Source organism: Dermacentor albipictus, chromosome 10 (assembly GCF_038994185.2).
Source record: "Dermacentor albipictus isolate Rhodes 1998 colony chromosome 10, USDA_Dalb.pri_finalv2, whole genome shotgun sequence".
Taxonomy (NCBI): domain Eukaryota; kingdom Metazoa; phylum Arthropoda; class Arachnida; order Ixodida; family Ixodidae; genus Dermacentor; species Dermacentor albipictus.
Window position 1 is genome coordinate 89004625 of NC_091830.1, and position 19048 is coordinate 89023672.

Consider the following 19048-nt stretch of genomic DNA (forward strand, 5'->3'; position numbering starts at 1 on the left):
TGACTGGGCTTTCAGCCGTGAAGGGTTGCCAGACTCTATAGTTACAGACAATGGTCCACAGTTTGTTTCAAAACAATTCCAAGATTACCTAAAGGAAAAAGGAATCGCTCATTTTTTTCTCCTCCAACTATTATCCACAGCGTAATGGTCAAATAGAAAGGTTCAACCGAGTCATTAGGGAACACCTGCAGGTAGCCAGGCTTGAAGGTCGAGATGCTTCGAAAAGCATTTCAGAATTCTTGGGTTCTTATAGGATCACACCACATGCTACAACGGGTCTCTCCCCAGCTTTCCTACTTCATGGTCGTCAACCTCATTCAAAGATAGATATTAGCAACTTCAGGTTGCATAAGCACATAACGGTTCAGGACAGCTCTCTTCCGCAAGTTCGCGAGAGAGTCTCGCAGAAACAGCGGCAAACTAAACAGTATGTAGACAAGCGTAGAGGTGCTCAGGCAACTCGTATCAAGGTGGGAGACACCGTCAAAGTAAAACTTGCCAAGAAAGGATTTTTTAAGTACAGTGCGCCTTGTACAGTTAAGGCCCAGGTAGGACCATCCTCTTTTGTACTCAGTGATGGGAAGACGTGGAATGCGTCTAAGTTAACCACAGTAGTAGATACCTCAAACCATAGTACATTGGCCACGACTGATAAAGATTTTTTGTACTCGTATTCAAACCTGGATAGTCATTCCGCTGACTCGTCTGGCGTGACATCGTCCTTTCATAGGCACCGCTTAAGTAGTGCATCTGACTGTATCGCTTCCGAGTCTACACAGTCAGCAATAGTTTCAGATTCCGTGGGGGAATCGGTAGTATCCCAGGACTTGTTGGGACTTCGAGAGGAGCGTCCTGGGCAACCCTCTCCAGCTTCGAACGACAACCACATTCAACTTTCCAACCAGGGGGAGGGAAATAGTAGTGGGACGACTGGGTCTTTAAAGTCGACCGAAACGCATCGCAACCCCCAAAGTTCTTCTGAGGTACGCATGCGTCCTCATCGTGTCAAAAAACGGCCTCCGCGGCTTGACGATTATGTTTCCTGAATGCAGAGCGTTTTGCCGTCTTCGAAATGCCATGGCTAGGGGCCTCGCTGTGACATTTACGAGGCAGTTCACATTTTTCGTTCACACAGGTAAAGTGGTCCTTGTTGTGGTGCAGTGAGCTTTGTGCCATGTTCCTTGTTTGACTTTGTTTGAGTGACTGCCTGTGTTTTAGTGCCCAAGACTGGTGCGCGTGTATGTGAACTTGGGCAGGGACGGATTGAATTTGTTGTGGACTTAAGTGCGTGCTTTGTGTGCAACTGGTGCGCGTGTGTGAACATGGGCGGGAATGAACTGAAATCGCCTTTGGACTTAAGTGCGCGTCTTGTGTGCGCGTTTCACTGTATGTTTACTTTGTTTCCAGGGGGGGATGATGTAGTATAGTGTCGCCCCCTGTCAGATCTATGTGTCATCACACATGTATGTTTTGTAGTTGTTTAGCTAGATGGCGCACCCCCCTTCTGTCATGTGATGAGCATTGGACCAATCGGGAGGTGTCATCTGGCGTGTGAACCCTTTATTAGCAATAAACGGCCGAGGGTGGCCGAGTCTTCGTTCCGGTTTTCAACGGGAGCAGTTCGCTCCGCGTCTCCTTTACTGCGCCAACGTTAGCAGCGCGTTCGCTGGTCGGGGCCCCCCGCTTGCCTGCCGCTGCCGACACAACAAAGAGGAGCCGCGAGAGGAGCAGCCTCGGCTCCCTCGCACTGTGAAGGAAGCCGCGGAGGCCCTCGCTGTGTTGGAAGAATTTTGTTGGGACTCTCCAGACAGCATGCGAGCTTCTAAGCACCTGGAAGGACTTCGTAAAATAGTATCAGCGCGGGTTTCTGCTCGAAAGCAAACGAGCATTCTCGATTACTTTGCACAATAAAGGTTTGTTGATGAAAGTCGTGCATTTTTTTTTTGTCCGCTCGATAATTCGGACATTCGGTTAATTCGGACATAATTTACGGTCCCTAGAAGTCCGAATTAACGAGCTTTTACTGTAGTAACATTTGTGCGGCTCTGTCGTCTGCTCACCTCTCATCCATCACGTGGATGCTACTTACAGCCAGACGGATAACAGAAAAGTCGCCTGCAGATCCGTCCGTCATGTGGGTACACCATTCATGTCCACCCAATGCCCACAACACAACCGCGCCTTTATGTGTGAGAACTGAATCCAGCAACTCGCACTTGACAGCACCATATCATAAAACCCTTAGGTCACTACCGCAGGTAAGAAGGGACTTACTTGAAGCCGTTCCATGCGTTGAGATGCGACCGACTCTTGAGTCACCGGGCTACGCTGTTGCGACAAGGCTTGTGCATACAAGGCAGCGTGCAGGCAGTCGTCCGCATGGCTGTCCAAGTAACCCTCCACAATGTCTTCAGCCTCGTCTGCACGGTCGTACCTAAGCAGAAGCTGCATGCATACGCACAGCTCAATCAAATGCCAACCCAATGAGAGCAAAGCTTTTTTTATATTCCCCCAAAATTTCTTGGAAGCATGCTACATGCTGAATAGACAGCTAATGAAGCATTTAACGCTGACAGGCAAAGTAGCATGTCTCTGTTCCATGTGATAAAAGAATCAATCATGACATAAAACCTGTGTGTGCATAAGATGCTGGTTTACATGCAGGGTGTTTACCAAGTTGACATTTCCAAATTCCCTGAGTACCTGTGTAAAATTCCCTGAGTGACCCAGAAATTTGCATTGTGTAAAGATGGGCTGACACCATGTCGCCCAATGTTGTCACTCTCTAGCAAGCATGCTAAAAAAAAACTACTTAATCCAGTTTGAATAGTAAGGAGTAGTGTTTACTTTGCTCCAAAAGAAAACAGAAGGCATGTGTTAGTAAAATGCATAGCGAATAAAATATCTTCGGAAAAAAATGGTAAAACCCATTGCAAATTGAGTCGACAATTCTCAAATACGAACAAAAAGGAGATGCATACGCAAGAAAATATTTTCAAATGTCAGCTATTTCTATCAACTTATAGCAAGCTAATTGGTATGAGGCCCGAACTTTGTAACAAGTAACATTCTCTCTCAGCAGCTGGAAAGTCAACCTCAACTGTCCTGACATACTGTCAGCCCGCGTACAACGCCTCAGTGTTGCGTTTCACTCCTTTTAAGTGTTTATTTGGTTTGGATTATGGTCACCCGCATCTCAGCGTCAGCCGCCAGTTTGTTTTTTGTGCTCAAGCTTCTTGAAAGTGATGGCATGTTTGCTTTTCCATTCATTCCTAAATGCTTAGGTCCTTCGTGTTCTCGTCCTCCTTCTGCCACGCGTTCGCCCCATGGACCATTTGAAGCAACCTCTTGGTAAGTTGTACAGTCAACGTCCGATTTTTCAAACTCCCTAGGTGCCGCGAAAACATTCGAAAATTTTGAGCTCGAAAAAAAAAAAAGAATGCATGTCTTTTATTGCCCTTATGGGTTTAAATCGCCACAGGCACATCCGAAAAATCTCTGAAGGCCTGCCAGTACACTTATTAGGCATATTGGTGCTCTTACTGTGACAGATGACGGTTGCATGCATGTATAAGGACAGGCCGCCATTGGAATCTGAACCTGGCAACGTTTAACGTTAGAACGCTATCTAGTGAGGCGAGTCTAGTAGTGTTATTGGAGGAATTAGAGGGTAGTAAATGGGATATAATAGGGCTCAGTGAGGTTAGGAGAACAAAAGAAGCATATACAGTGCTGAAAAGCGGGCACGTACTGTGTTACCAGGGCTTAGCGGAGAGACGAGAACTAGGAGTCGGATTCCTGATTAATAAGAATATAGCTGGTAACATACAGGAATTCTATAGCATTAACGAGAGGGTGGCAGGTCTTGTTGTGAAACTTAATAAGAGGTACAAATTGAAGGTGATACAAGTCTATGCCCCTACATGCAGTCATGATGACCAGGAAGTCGAAAGCTTTTATGAAGACGTAGAATCGGCGATGGGTAAAGTCAAAACAAAATACACTATACTGATGGGCGACTTCAATGCCAGGGTAGGCAAGAAGCAGGCTGGAGACAAGTCAGTGGGGGAATATGGCATAGGCTCTAGGAATAGCAGAGGAGAATTATTAGTAGAGTTTACAGAACAGAATAATATGCGGATAATGAATACCTTTTTCCGCAAGCGGGTTAGTCGAAAGTGGACGTGGAGGAGCCCGAATGGTGAGACTAGAAATGAAATCCGACTTCATACTCTGCGCGAACCCTTGCAATATACAACATGTAGAAGTGCTCGGCAAGGTACGCTGCAGTGACCATAGGATGGTAAGAACTCGAATTAGCCTAGACTTGAGGAGGGAACGGAAGAAACTGGTACACAAGAAGCCAATCAATGAGTTAGCGGTAAGAGGGAAACTAGAGGAATTCCGGATCAGGCTACAGAACAGGTATTCGGCTTTAACTCAGGAAGAGGACCTTAGTGCTGAAGCAATGAACGACAATCTCATGGGCATCATTAAGGAGTGCACAATAGAAGTCGGTGGTAACGCCGTTAGACAGGAAACCACTAAGCTATCGTAGGAGATGAAAGATCTGATCAAGAAACGCCAATGTATGAAAGCCTCTAACCCTACAGCTAGAATAGAACTGGCAGAACTTTCTAAGTTAATCAACAAGCGTAAGACAGCGGACATCAGGAACTATAATATGGATAGAATTGAACAGGCTCTCAGGAACGGAGGAAGCCTAAAAACAGTGAAGAAGAAACTAGGAATAGGCAAGAATCAGATGTGTGCGTTAAGAGACAAAGCCGGCAATATCGTTACTAACATGGATGAGATAGTTCAAGTGGCTGAGGAGTTCTATAGAGATTTATACAGTACCAGTGGCACCCACGACCATAGTGGAAGGGAGAATAGCCTAGAGGAATTCGAAATCCCACAGGTAACGCCAGAAGAAGTAAAGAAAGCCTTAGGAGCTATGCAAAGGGGGAAGGCAGCTGGGGAGGATCAGGTAACAGCAGATTTGTTGAAGGATGGTGGTCAGATTGTTCTAGAGAAACTGGCCACCCTGTATACGCAATGCCTCATAACCTCGAGCGTACCGGAATCTTGGAAGAACGCTAACATAATCCTAATCCATAAGAAAGGGGACGCCAAAGACTTGAAAAATTATAGACCGATCAGCTTACTGTCCGTTGCCTACAAAGTATTTACTAAGGTAATCGCAAATAGAATCAGGAACACCTTAGACTTCTGTCAACCAAAGGACCAGGCAGGATTCCGTAAAAGCTACTCAACAATAGACCATATTCACACTATCAATCAAGTGATAAAGAAATGTGCAGAATATAACCAACCCTTATATATAGCTTTCATTGATTACGAGAAAGCGTTTGATTCAGTCGAAACCTCAGCAGTCATGGAGGCATTACGGAATCAGGGTGTAGATGAGCCATATGTAAAAATACTGGAAGATATCTATAGCGGCTCCACAGCCACCGTAGTCCTCCACAAAGAAAGCAATGAAATCCCTATAAAGAAAGGCGTCAGACAGGGAGATACGATATCTCCAATGCTATTCACAGCATGCGATTCGCTGATGATATTGCCTTGCTTAGTAACTCAGGAGACCAATTGCAATGCATGCTCACTGACCTGGAGAGGCAAAGCAGAAGGGTGGGTCTGAAAATTAATCTGCAGAAAACTAGAGTATTGTTTAAAAGTCTCGGAAGAGAACAGCAGTTTACAATAGGTAGCGAAGCACTGGAAGTGGTAAGGGAATACATCTACTTAGGGAAGGTAGTGACCACGGATCCGGATCAGGAGACTGAAATAGCCAGAAGAATAAGAATGGGTTGGGGTGCGTTTGGCAGGCATTATCAAATCATGAACAGCAGGTTGCCACTATCCCTCAAAAGGAAAGTGTATAACAGCTGTGTGTTACCAGTACTCACATATGCGGCAGAAACCTGGAAGCTTACGAAAAGGGTTCTGCTGAAATTGAGGACGACGCAACGAGCTATGGAAAGAAGAATGATGGGTGTAACGTTAAGGGATAAGAAAAGAGCAGATTGGGTGAGACAACAAACGCGGGTAAACGACATCTTAGTTGAAATCAAGAAAAAGAAATGGGCATGGGCCGGACATGTAATGAGGAGGGAAGATAACTGATGGTCACTAAGGGTTACGAACTGGATTCCAAGGGAAGGGAAGCGTAGCAGGGGGCGGCAGAAAGTTAGGTGGGCGGATGACATTAAGACGTTTGCAGGGACAACATGACCACAATTAGTACATGACCGGGGTAGTTGGAGAAGTATGGGAGAGGCCTTTGCCCTGCAGTGGGCGTAACTAGGCTGATGATGATGATGATTAAGGAATACATAATGTGTTCAAGAGAACAGATTGGTGGGCTAGTTGGTATTATATAACTAGCGCTGCGTCTTGGTTTCCTTCTCTTGCCCTCGTGCTTTTTTTTTTTCGTTTTGTCTAAAGTAATGCGTCACGTAATAATTGCTCCTTCTCACATTTGTTATGCTTCACCGCAATACATTCGCGTTTGCTTCACCGCATGGCACGAATGTACTAAGGCAAAACTAACTTTCGGAAACTGTCTTTATGCAATGCATTGTGCTTTCCGAGCGTCGAAGCCATGGAATCGCGATGACCAAAAAGGTGGAGTCGGTGCCATTGCTGACAGCAGCGATTCTTTCAATGAAGAACACGGCACCGAACGGCAAGAAGCTTAATAGCGAACGTCAAAGCAGCTAGGCCTACCGTTGCTACAGTGGTGGCTATGGCTGCCATAGGATCTGCGCGTGAGAGGGCTGGTTTGAAGCGGCGAGGCAATCAAAACGGCAGCGGTGGTGCCTTTGATTAATGCCATTTCGGACCTTCGGTCATGGTAAAAAGTCCAGAAAATTGGACGGTGAGGGGTTCTTGCGTCTAAAATGTCAGATACGTTTTCAGAGACGTACTATGGGGTATGTGGTGGTGCCGCAAAGCCATCCGAATTATCGAGCATCAGGAAAGTCGGCCGTTGACTGTACACTGGCAACTCCTCCAGCCGAGGACACAGTGTCAAAGACAATTCGTTGCAATTCCTCTCTTACTCGAGCCAGCATTACAGCGGCTTTCGTTCCTTTGCAATAAAATTACAGCTAATTTTCCCTGAGAGAAGCACAAATTCCCTGGGTTTTCCCTGAGTATTTCCGGACTATTTAAAATCGCTGAGAATTCCCGGTTTTCCCGGTTGGTAGACACCCTGACATGTATCTTTAAAGTATACAAACCGGTTAGTAGAAGAGCACATGTTATTTAATGGCTTCTTTGATTTGGCTAAACAAACTCAAGGCTGAAAATTTTTTATACACAGTCGCCGACTGATTTTTCGAACTCCAAAAATTCGGACATGCTCGATTATTCGGTCTACTTCGCGGCACCACCATTATCCCCATAGACCATAATGTTTAACAACTGCCGAAAGTTCGGACACCTTGCAACCTCTCGTCTGATTTTTCCGACAGTCCTTCAGCCTACTCGATCGAGAGCACCATTCACCGACTCTGACCGGTGCGTCGTTCGACTTGCTGATCGCCATTTTAGTTTTCAATGGAGCCTCCTTGCTGCCCCACGAAGTGGCGCTACTGGAAATCTCCTCTGATCATCATCGTTTCTGCCTGGTTCGATAGAGTTGCTACAGCAGTTCTTAGTAAGCTTAGTAAGTGCTTAGTACGTGCTTAGTAAGCAAGTGCTTAGTAGTAAATGCTTAGTAAGCCATGTCAAGGTAATCCAGCAGCTGATTTGTTTGTTTCTTCGTGCATGACGCTGCGAGTAGGCCACGTTTTTCATTTGTGCGACTGGTGTCGGCATAACAGCATGGTGGTGGTTGCTTTGTGTGCTGTGTCGAGGTTGCGGTGATCTAACGTGGCATACAGAAACATCGCGTCAAGTGTCTAATGGTGCCAACAGTGCCCGCGCAGAGTGTGCTGGGGAATGCCGGCAAGCGGGTGCCGGGAGGCCTAGGATTTGTGGCCTTCGGATGTGCTCCCTACTGACACCGAAAATGTCCTGTGGAGACCTGCGGAGAGGTTGCATTGCGATTCCAGACACCGTCTAGTTTCACAGTTTCACAGGTGCTGACGCTCCTGTACTGACATGCGCAGAACTTGACAACGACGAGATCATTCGTCAGGTTTCTGCTGCACCGCCGAACGATGACTCCAAGTTGGAAGATGACGCACCATGTGCTACGCTGCCATCACATACGGAGCTTGTACAAGCAGTGACTGTGCTTTCAGCCGCCTATAGTGACCGTACGACCATCTCCGAGATTCAGGCTTATCCGATTGCGCACAAGCAGAACAGCATGCAATAGCACATTCACGATTTCTTCAAGCCTGCTGCCGAGCCCGAATAAGTGGGTGGAAATAAAGGATTTCTTTTTTTTTTTCGTAATCTGCTTTTTCGAACACCTGTTTATTCGGACATTTCCGCAGTTCCCATGAGGTCCGAATAAACGGTCAGCGACTGTGGTGGCAGTTGTGTACAAGTATACAAAGAATGTGTGGCCAAAAGAATTTTTGAAGATGATGCCGTAAAAGCAGAGTTACAAGCGTTTGATGATCCAGAATGCCAGCCACTGCACGTTTCTCCCTCTCCGACGTCTCTCCCCTCGAGCGATCTCTTCTCCTCATCATGTACTACTATAAATGGCAAGTGGACACCACGTCATTACCAACGCTACCTTCACATTTCTTTTCCCTTGTTTCAAAACACCATCCACATCCGATTACCAGGACTCTTTTTTTGGCTACCCACTGTTGCTTCCGTGCCAGCCTGTGCTCCTGTGAAGCAGTGCCGCAATGGACCCGGTGCTGTCGATGATATGCGATCACTTGCCGTAATACCTTGCTAGAGGCCGGACAACCCATTGCACAAATAGAAAAAGAAAAACTGCACATCTCTACACCGAATACAGTCAACGACTGAATTTTCGGACGCCCAAATTTTCGGACATGCCTGATATTTCGGACGTCTTCGCGGCACTGCCACGAGCCCCACTGAATCAAAGTATAAGGACATCTGAAGTCTCGAATGCTCGAACCCCCCGCCGTCCAATTTTCCGGACTTTTTAACGCCACGGAAGGTCCTTTGGCTCCTCGCGCAGTGCCCTTGCGAAGGAAATTGACTTGCAGCCAAAGCAAATCACTGCTTTGAACCACAACTAGCCGAATCTAGCCGTCACACACCGATTTGGTCTCTGGCCATGCTGGCTATGTTCATCGCCGCACTTCCGCCTTCGGCAGTTTCCGGAGCAGCGCCATTTCGTTTGTTTGCGCAGGCCATGTTTTGGCTAGCGTGGTGTGTGGCTGTGCTGTTGTGTCAAGTGTGCTCTGCGACGCTAGGCCAAGGTGCTTTGACGCTCGTCAGCGAACTCCACTGTTCGCAACTTGAGGATTTTGCTTCTGCGACTTCTGTGCAGAACTGACTGACAAGGAACTAGTCTGTGAGGTTGTGAGGGATTCAGAAGACTCCGATGTTGAAAATGAGGAGCCAATGCCTGCGCCGCCTACAAGCGCCGAGTTGACGCGAGCACTGTTGACTCTTTCATCGGTGTACAGTGCTGACATGACCCTTGCTCACATCGAGGCAAATATGATCGCATGCAACCGGAACGCCGTCCAAACAACAATCAACAAGTTCTTCAAGCCACTGCAGTAATAACACTGGCTGCCCGACGATGCACATGTACATAAACCGGCAGTCGGCTGCATACAGAGTTTTTGAATGCCACTTTTTATAGCACCTTCACTGATGCTTTGGCAGGGTTTCGGAAGCCTGGTACTTCGCCCTTTAGCACAAGCTTGATGTCGGCGAGTTGGTTTTGCACACTTGAAGAAAAGAGCGCTACGAAGACGCGGACTAAAAGAAGAACATGTACGATGGACAAGGCACCTTGTCCGTCCTACATGTTCCTTTTTTAGTCCGCGTCTTCGTAGCGCTCTTTTCTTCAAGTTCCCCTTTACTTCTAGATCCGAGGAAAAAAAAGAAAAAAGGTGCGTTTTTTTGCATGTATTCATTTTTTCGGACTGCCTGAATTTTCGGACGTTTTTACGTTCCCTAGAGGGTCCGAAAAATCAGTCGTTGACTGTATATAAAATGTCATCTTTTCATCGTGTGTCCGTCCTTTTTAGCGCTACCATCAGTTTTAAAGAATCAGCAGTTTATTTTACCACAGAACACAGAACATGTACAAATTTTGACAGTGCATTGACTGTTGATGGTTATATCTGATATACAGTCGACTTCCATTAATTCCTTTCTGACAGGATCGACAAAATTTATCGAATTATCCGGCAGGCCAAATTAAACAAGATGCACAAAAAAAGTGCATGCACAAAAGCGCCCGTGGTGTTGTCGTCTTTCTTGTGTGTGTTGTGTTTTTTGGCGTAAAATCTTTTCAGTATGCCAAAATACATCACTGTTTTATTGGGTAGTAATTGCCCGACTACAGCAGGCCCCCAAATCAAACACACACACACTTTCTACGAGAAAACTAATGTAGAAAATGACATTAAATCTCCTAAACAAAGTACAAATCTAACAGACACGAAATTATTTAGCAAGAAAAATGGGCAAGGGTTATGTGTTGCACAATGGCAGCCAGTTTCCTAAAGTCAGCTTCACCACACGCTTATTTAGTCAGCCTCGCCACAATACATTCCTGTTGGGTAAAGCCTACGAACACCGTAAAGGCGATTTTGGTGTGGTATCTGAATGCTCCGCACAGGCAATTTTCGGGCCAATCTTTTCTAAAAAATAGAAAGGTGTGCGTTAGATTCGGGCAAATAGCGCAACTGGACATTGTGAGCTACAGTTATTGCTGAAACATGTTCCCAAGGGCAGGTCCAAAATAGGTGTTTTCAAAGGGAGACGACTTGCCTCAACGTGTTCACTGTCCCGTAAGCTGTGCCGAGAAAGGCACTGCCGCTAAAGGGGCCGCTACTGGGGTCACCATAGGAGTCGAGAACGGGCAGGCTGACTGGTCATGTTCGAATTATCTGTCAAAGGCCAATTTTAAGATTGAAATAATGAAAGTTTGGCCCGACAGAAACGCATGGGCGCCAGTCAAGACTTTCGGTCGGGATCGAATTAACCAAAAAATTCAATTAACTGAAGTCAAATTAACAGAAGTCTACTGTAATGTTAAGACCTGTATTGTTAGAAGTGGATTTGACTGTACCGCACAATTTTTGAAGCACGCTGCTGCCACAGTCTGACCAGAAAATGTTTTCAATTGATCCTAAATCCCCATTTTTGATAACTAGAGATAGTCAGCTCTGAAACACTTAGTACATTATTTACTGATAAAATGAGTCCTTCAGCACATATTGCACACAGTGCCCTGTATCTAAACAACTTCACCCCCAAAGCTGAAGCGGGACCAGTTTGAACAGGAGCAGTACCTCGAGTGTTTTCGTGAGGAAGACGTCCGTCGTCTCCTGACAAGCACTTGCAGACGACTCGCTGTCAGGTGTAAACAGCGGGCGCCACTTGTCCAAGGCACTGGCAACGCTGGTCAGCTCCTCATAGGATTCCCCAGCAGTCGTGTGGGCGTCCACATCTGGGTGTGCCAAAAAGCTGTTTCACACGAGCCTACCATGCACATGATGCAAACTTGAAAAGAGTTTTGCTGAATGCTTTAAGGGGGCACACAGCTATTCAAATAATGTTCCCAATTTTTTTCATCAACGTTATTGAAATGTTCCAGTTTATTAAGGTTTTTTTGTGTTAATTTCAAATATGCAATTAGTTTTGCTTTAGATCAATTACCTAAGACAATTAACATTTCACTTTCACTGTTTAAGGCCACAATGGAAAATAAATGGCACAATAAGAAGTTTTTTTGTAAGGCATAGTTAGATTGCATAAAGAGTAAGCAATGAAGTAGAGCAAGTGCTTGCTTTAACTGACCATTAATACAGATTTTACAGCATACAGAGTATAAGCCCATAAAAAGTGTGCAGCATTGTGACAGAAAACGTAGCAAAATAATCAATTTCTAAAACGAAAACAAAATATCTGCTTGCTATACTTCATAAAGTACACACGAGGCCCTGTTCTGCAAGAACGTTTAGTTCTATCTGTTCTTGGTGTAGTTCTTGGTTCTTCTGGAGTGTTCTTGGTTAAGCAGTTCGCACATCGGCCTCTCTGACTCTGCATTCGAGCACATCATGCACGGATGTGAAAATCTTGCCGAACTTATGTGTAACTAATTAATTTGGGGATGACCATTAGGGGCTGTCAATTGTAACTAAACCTACAGATAGCACAAAACTAATTTCAGTTATGATATCAGCATAACAAATCACACCTGGATAGCAAACTTTCCCAATTCCCATAAATTAAAAATAAGGTTTCATTGCCACATCCCCGCTCAAGCAGTCAGCCAGTTCATTAATAAGCTTCATGGAGACTGGGTCAGGGATTCATTGCAACTATTTTATTAACCATTGCCATGTTTCAAAGCGTGTTTGTACTACTAAGGTTTTGCTCTACACATGTGAAGTTCTTGTGTGCACACATACCGTATTTACACGATTGTAAGTCGACTCGAATGTAAGTCGACCCCCCCATATCGCGTGACCGAAAAAAAAAAAAATTAAGAGAGCATACCCGAGGGCACATTCAATAACGAAAATTTATTAGTAGCTGACGTGGTCACTGGACTACTCGTCTTCACTAGTGCTGTCATCGTTGCTGCAGTCCCACAGCGCGTTTTAGTCCAGCGAAATTTTAAATTTGGCAAACGACCGCACCAGGACATCTTTCAGAACAGCAGCCCACGCCAAATGCACCCAACCACACGCAGCCGTCAGGGAGACTCTTCTGAAAGGTCCAGTTGGCGTAATTTCGCAGTCTTCTGCCGCCAGCCACTCGTTGTACTCGCGGCGGAGCAGAACCTTAAAATTAAGGCGAAGGTCCGGGCTTGTTTCATGACCACGTCGCACTTCACTGGCAGGGACCGATCACGCATTTCAGCGACGTACGCCACAAGCTTAGCCTACAGCTCCGGAAAGCGTCCAGACTTTGGCACGTGGGAAATTTCGCACTTGTCACAGGGGAAAATTTCGCTTTGCTGCAGTCGCCACTCTCGCACCACCCGTTTAGAAACATCGAAATTACGGCCCGCTGTGCAGTGATTTGTTTCTTCAGCGTAAAGGATGGCAGCCCTCTTGAACGCTGCTGTGAACGAGTGCCGAACGATTAGTGGGCCTGGAGCACTCATGACGACTGGGGAAGCATAGAAGTAGCACAAAGCCGGCAGTCAAGTGGAACGCGTCAAAGCAATGCCAATGCCTTCAAACAGAGAAAGAGCAGCCCATGAGCAGCCAGCGAGCGGTGACTGCTCTTCCATGAACTACCGATACTCCCCGCAAGCGCCGCCGTTCTGAGGGTGCCGCCGCAAATGGGAACAGCGGCGCTTCCATCAACTATCGACACCCCCCCCCCCATGAGCGTTGCATGCACTGTAAAACTCTCACAAAAATGTTGAAGAACCCTTCCGAAAAGCGTACAAACACGCGGGATAGCGAAAAGATACGGGTAGGGCCATAGAGCAAACATAAAATTCTAACTACGTTGTAGAACCCGTTGGTATCGCTTTTTTTGGCGGGGCCATGTTTCAATTTCGATTGTAAGTCGACCCCCCAACTTCAGACTTTCAAATTTAAAAAAAGGGGTCGACTTACAATCGTGTAAATACGGTATGTAAGAGGAAAGTGACTTCTGCTTGGCTATCACCAGGACACCTCGTTCACTCTGAGAAGCAAACAGACTCATCGGCTACCTTTTCACGCATCGTAAAAAATTAAAAACTGATTACTTCTTGCAACTAAGCCACACACAAGCTTACCAGTGGAGTCACCGTGACGTGAACGTGTGGCATGGCTCAACCACTGCAGGTAGTCGAGAAGACCCAAGTATCCTCTGATGAAGGCATCCAGCTTCTCATTGGGGCGAAGCATTTTACGGTCCACTTTCAGGTGCTCCTGGGCATCAACAAAATAAACAAAGTTATGTTGGGTAAAAAGCTGCATTTACCATAATTACCTCACCCTCTGTGAGTTAACAACTTGTTCCCGCACAAAATGGGCACAACTCTACAAGATGTACCAGCGTACCCACAAAGAATAGCGAAAATTCCTAAACACAGTGTACTGAGGATAAAGGCTCTGTAACTTCCCCACCAATGCATCATTCAAGCCAGTAAACATGCAGGATTGGCTGGCCATCAGTAATAAACTGCTTAATTACACGCTGACAAAATTGGGCCATTTACTAGCTCTGGGCATTACAAGCAAACAAACAAATACGAGGTTTGTTCGATTCAGAAAAGGCGCAGGTGGTGCCAGTTATGGTGTGCCGGGCCGCTCCCGCCCACTGCGAGGTGCAAGGGTGCACTGCACCGTGGCAGCCCCTTGCCTTGCACCCCCCTTCATTCGAGCACGGAGGTACCTTGACACGCGCAGCATTCCCACGGCACACAATCTATCGGTGCAAGGTTCGACCAGGTCGACCGAACCGATCGAAACGATTAAGAGCCCCGTGTCACAGAAAATTTGGCGTCAGCGTCCTGCGTTGACCATCTTGTGAGTGAAAAGGACATTCTGAACCAGGCATACCCAACCACGTAGGCCCCCCGTGTAGTGCAATGACGTTGCTGAATTAATTGAACTTCTCAGAGTAAAATGCGATGTACCCACGAGCGTTTTCGCATTTCACCCCTATCGAAATGCGGCCGGGATTTGAACACACAGCTTCGAGCTCTGCGGCGCTAGGCCACATCCACAAAGCTACTGCAGCAGGTCATCCTCATCTTTACCAATACCGTTAGTTACACTGCAATCTGCATATTGAAATCGGAGTTTGTGAGCAGGGAATTTCCTCCTTACTTGGAAGAATGTGCGCAGGTGTGCGAAGTTCATCCTCTTGAGGCAGTACACAATGTACTCCAAAGCCAGCTCCTTCTTGTCGGCCACCAGAAGGCATCGCGAGTGCCTGCCACCAGAGGGGTTGTACAAGAACAGTAAACAAGGCAGAATGCAGTGGCGGGATACGCTTTTACTAATTCTAAGTGCAACATGTATCGTTATTGCTTCTAAAGAGCACCACAGAAAAACGCAACTGCAGATCGACACTGAGAATGCTTGTTTGTAGTGCCTTTTCATGTTTGTGCTTTTCTGCAGCACCACTTCAGAGAAATGAACCGTTACCAACTTTCCCAACTGTCAGTTTTAAGATATTGTCATGCCATGAGAGCCAGTACTGCATTCTCATTGGACCCATACCACCCCTGTTGTACATTTACTCTTTTCTCGCTTATAATATAATATTTAAGGTTTTTACGTGCCAAAACCACTTTCTGATTATGAGGCACGCTGTAGTGGAGGACTCCGGAAATTTTGACCACCTGGGGTTCTTTAACGTGCACCTAAATCTAAGCACACGGGTGTTTTCGCATTTCGCCCCCATCGAAATGCGGATTTTCTCGCTTATACAGTTAAACCTGGATATAACGAAGTTGACAAAAGCTCGCAATTTTTCGTTACATGCAGGTTTTCGTTACATGCAGGTTTCGCGTGAAGGCTCCTACGAATGATGCAGAAACGAAACCAAATAGCTCAATATATTCGCGAAGGTGAACTCACCCTTCAAGGATTTATTTTACACCAAAAAACTGCGTAATTTGCGCTTGCTTCTTCGGCACAAGTGACGGCACAACACGCCGCTCCAAAGAAGCTAAATCGTGTAGAGCTCCTTCATCGTCGAGCGAGCCGACGAAACGGCGCATAACGTCCATTGCGTTCATCACCTCCTTTGCAGAAGGCACGTCACACGGATCTGCCTCACAGGCACCATCATCACCGCCATCGGGATTTTGCACGCTTTCAGCTACTGCTGCATCAGACATTTCTTCTGTAGCCACGGCGGCGTTGTCGGCAAACAAAAAGTCAGTCAGTTCAACGTCGTCGGGTACACCACCGTTAGTGCACAGCTCGTTCCACGCTTCGGCCACATCGGACGGAGTAGAAAGGTCTTCCTCCTCTTCCTCGTCGGCACCAGCCCGTGCGTTTTTGGCTATTCCGGCCTTTAAAAAGCAATTCGCGATAACTTCTGCCCTGACCTCTTGCCAGGAGGCAGCAAGCATCTCGACTGCTTGATAAATGTCGATCTTCATCTCCCGTTCCAGACGGATGTCGAGAAGTATCTTCTGGATTAGTCGGCGCCGGTAACAGCATTTAAAACTGTTAATGACCCCTTTGTCCAGGGGCTGTATTAGAGACGTGCAGTTGGCCGGGAAGTAATGCAGTTCGATGTTCGACAGCTGCAGGCCCTCGACGTGGTGCGCCGAGCAATTGTCCAGCAGTAGGCAAACTTGACGGCCTTGCCGCTTGACGTCCTGGTTAAATTCCTTCAACCACTCAGAAAATATTGGCCGAGTCATCCAAGCTTTGGAATTCGCCACATACTTCACGAGCATACGCTTCATCCCCTTAAAACACCTGGGACGGGCACTTTTGCCGACAACTAGCGGGACTCGCTTGTCTGTGCCGTCGAGGTTGGCACACAGCAGAATCGTTATGCGGAGCTTGCTCTGCTTTCCACCGCGGCAGTCATCGCCTTTTAACGCTAGCGTGCGGACCGGAAGCATCTGATAAAATAGAGCCGTCTCGTCGGCATTGTAGACATCAGCCGCCTCGAAGCGACTCAGGATTCCAGGCAGCTCGTCAGCCACCCACGAAGCAGCAGCATCGCTGTCTGCGGAGGCAGATTCGCCGCTGATTACTCTTCCGACGACACCATGCCGGCTCTTAAATCCCTGCAGCCACCCGTTGCTTGCCTTGAAATCATCATGGCCCAAGATACACGCAAAATCCTTTGCCTTCTGTTGCAAGATCGCACCACTTATGGGTACATTTCTGGCTCTCGTGTCCAAAAACCACGTGAACACTGCCTTGTCCACATCAGTGTATGTGGACAGCTTCAGTCTTTTTTTCTTCGAGCTTGTTCCCGACTCCACTGCGTTTCTGATGCTGTGTTCCGCACTCAAAATCGTTGATAATGTGCTCGCTGGAATGCTGAAATGGGCGGCAACGTCCTTCTTCTTCTCGCCCGCGGAGACAGCATTTAAAATTGCGAGTTTGTCTTCAAAAGACAGAACTTTTCGTTTTCTGGCAGCAGAACTCATCACGACCAACCGACGACGTAGTTAGAAGCGGAGACGCACGACTACACGCCGACAGGCAGGCCTAGCACCTCCAAAACAAGTCGGACAAACCAGTACCAGGGCACAGTTGACACACGCACACGTGCAGAACGCAGGACAACACTCAAAATGGCGAATGCAACGCATCCATAGAGAAAGAAAAAAAAGTGACGCATGTCGTTCGTCATGGAGTGTCGTTCGTCATCATCCCTCTCCCTTCCCGCGCCCTGGCAATGAAAGAACCGGCTATCAGCGTTGCTTTTCAAGTGAATTCTTACACATAAGTGCGTCTAAGCCATTGAAACAAATAAAAATCACTAAATAAGAATGCTTGTCCTCAAATCTATACGAAACAAAATAAATCTGAAAGAGAAATCAGTTGCCGATACCAATGCCACCTGGCGTCACGCTAGACAAGCAAAGCCTGAAAAGACTGCTACGTTAGGCACGGAGCGGCGCTAGTTGCCGCCATCATCATCATCATCGCTAACTTTGCTCGGTCGCGGCAATCCCTGGCGTTCGCGTAGCTGCTGGCTCCTTACAAAATAATATTCAATAATCTAGAGCATTTCTTCGGCCGAATTTTCCTTAAAAGTGCAAAAAGTAATGACTGATCAGCTTTGGGAGTTCGTTACATCAAGGCTAACCGCCGCAACGCGTTCGTTACATCAAGGTCGAAAATACATGGGCTTCAATGGGGGCAGCGTTGGGGAATTCAAAAACTTCGTTAAATCCAGGAATTCGTTACATATAGGTTCGTTACATCCAGGTTTAACTGTACAAGCTCTGTCCTAGGTAAGAGTGATATTTCTGACACCTTGCCCCACTGATCTACCACTTCATATCTTGATTAAACGCTCATCTTTGGCACCTCATTCAAGGAATCTTGAGTTGCGTGGGCAGTGATCATTACTTCAATGCAAGGTAGGCTTCCCCTGTAATAATGAGCTGCAGCCACAACCCACACCAATAGGGCATCCTAAGAGTTACATACGCAATGCGACTTACATGCATGTGACCGAAAGACTGACACTGACTAAGTGGTCTGCATGCCACGGCAATTACCTGATAAAGAAGTTCATCTTCTCTGGTGATGCCAGGTTTTCATGCAGCAGCATACCTGCCTGGGGGAAACAAAAAAAAAAAAAGAAAGAAAAGGAAAGCAACAACAACCATGTCAATTCATGAAGAGGCCTCGGAATGAACATCAAATGCTCTGCAACCTCTGAAAGGTTTCACAAAAGCAGTCAAGGCTATCTGGTCTGCTGAGTGGGCCACTGCTTGTGTCAAGAGAAAGAAAATTAACCGGATTTTTTTAGTGGTGCTTGTTGGTGCGATGAACATTGCATACTCCTCCGCCCCTCCCTTCCCCAATGCTCCCTAACCATGCTCAATTGTTTTATTTACTTCTTTTTTTTTATTTACAAGGTGTCTTGTAAATACAGGAGTGGACAATGAGACAGGCTTTGAGTAAACAATAATGCACGTGGTAACATTACACACTGAATATTGCCCACTATAAAACACTCCAAACACATGTGAGAACAGAATTGTGAAATTCAGTACAAAAATGATATTGCACTAGTATACGAAATATGTTGAAAGACGCTCTAATGTCATAACAAAAAAACAAAAAAATAACAGGTACAATGTAAAAACATATTACAAATCGTTCAGCTATAGTAAGAATGAAGGCCTAATTAGTGCATCAACTACATCACCTGGGAGACCATTCTACTGGTGTACAGTTCGCAGAAAAAAAAAAAAAAAACTTTGTAAGCGTAAGTCCTACAACAAAAT

General features: G+C 46.3%; 1 protein-coding gene across 1 annotated transcript in view; it reads right to left on the reverse strand.

Moving 5' to 3' along the window:
* Positions 1-19048, reverse strand: part of LOC135910238 (uncharacterized) — a 53426-nt gene that overhangs the window by 18137 nt on the left and 16241 nt on the right. The window contains exons 4-8 of the mRNA XM_065442291.2: positions 18314-18372; positions 14934-15039; positions 13895-14030; positions 11445-11602; positions 2275-2445 (exon numbers count right to left, since the gene is read on the reverse strand). Of these exons, the coding sequence (XP_065298363.1) occupies positions 2275-2445; positions 11445-11602; positions 13895-14030; positions 14934-15039; positions 18314-18372 (630 nt within the window). The remainder of the gene's footprint in view (positions 1-2274; positions 2446-11444; positions 11603-13894; positions 14031-14933; positions 15040-18313; positions 18373-19048) is intronic.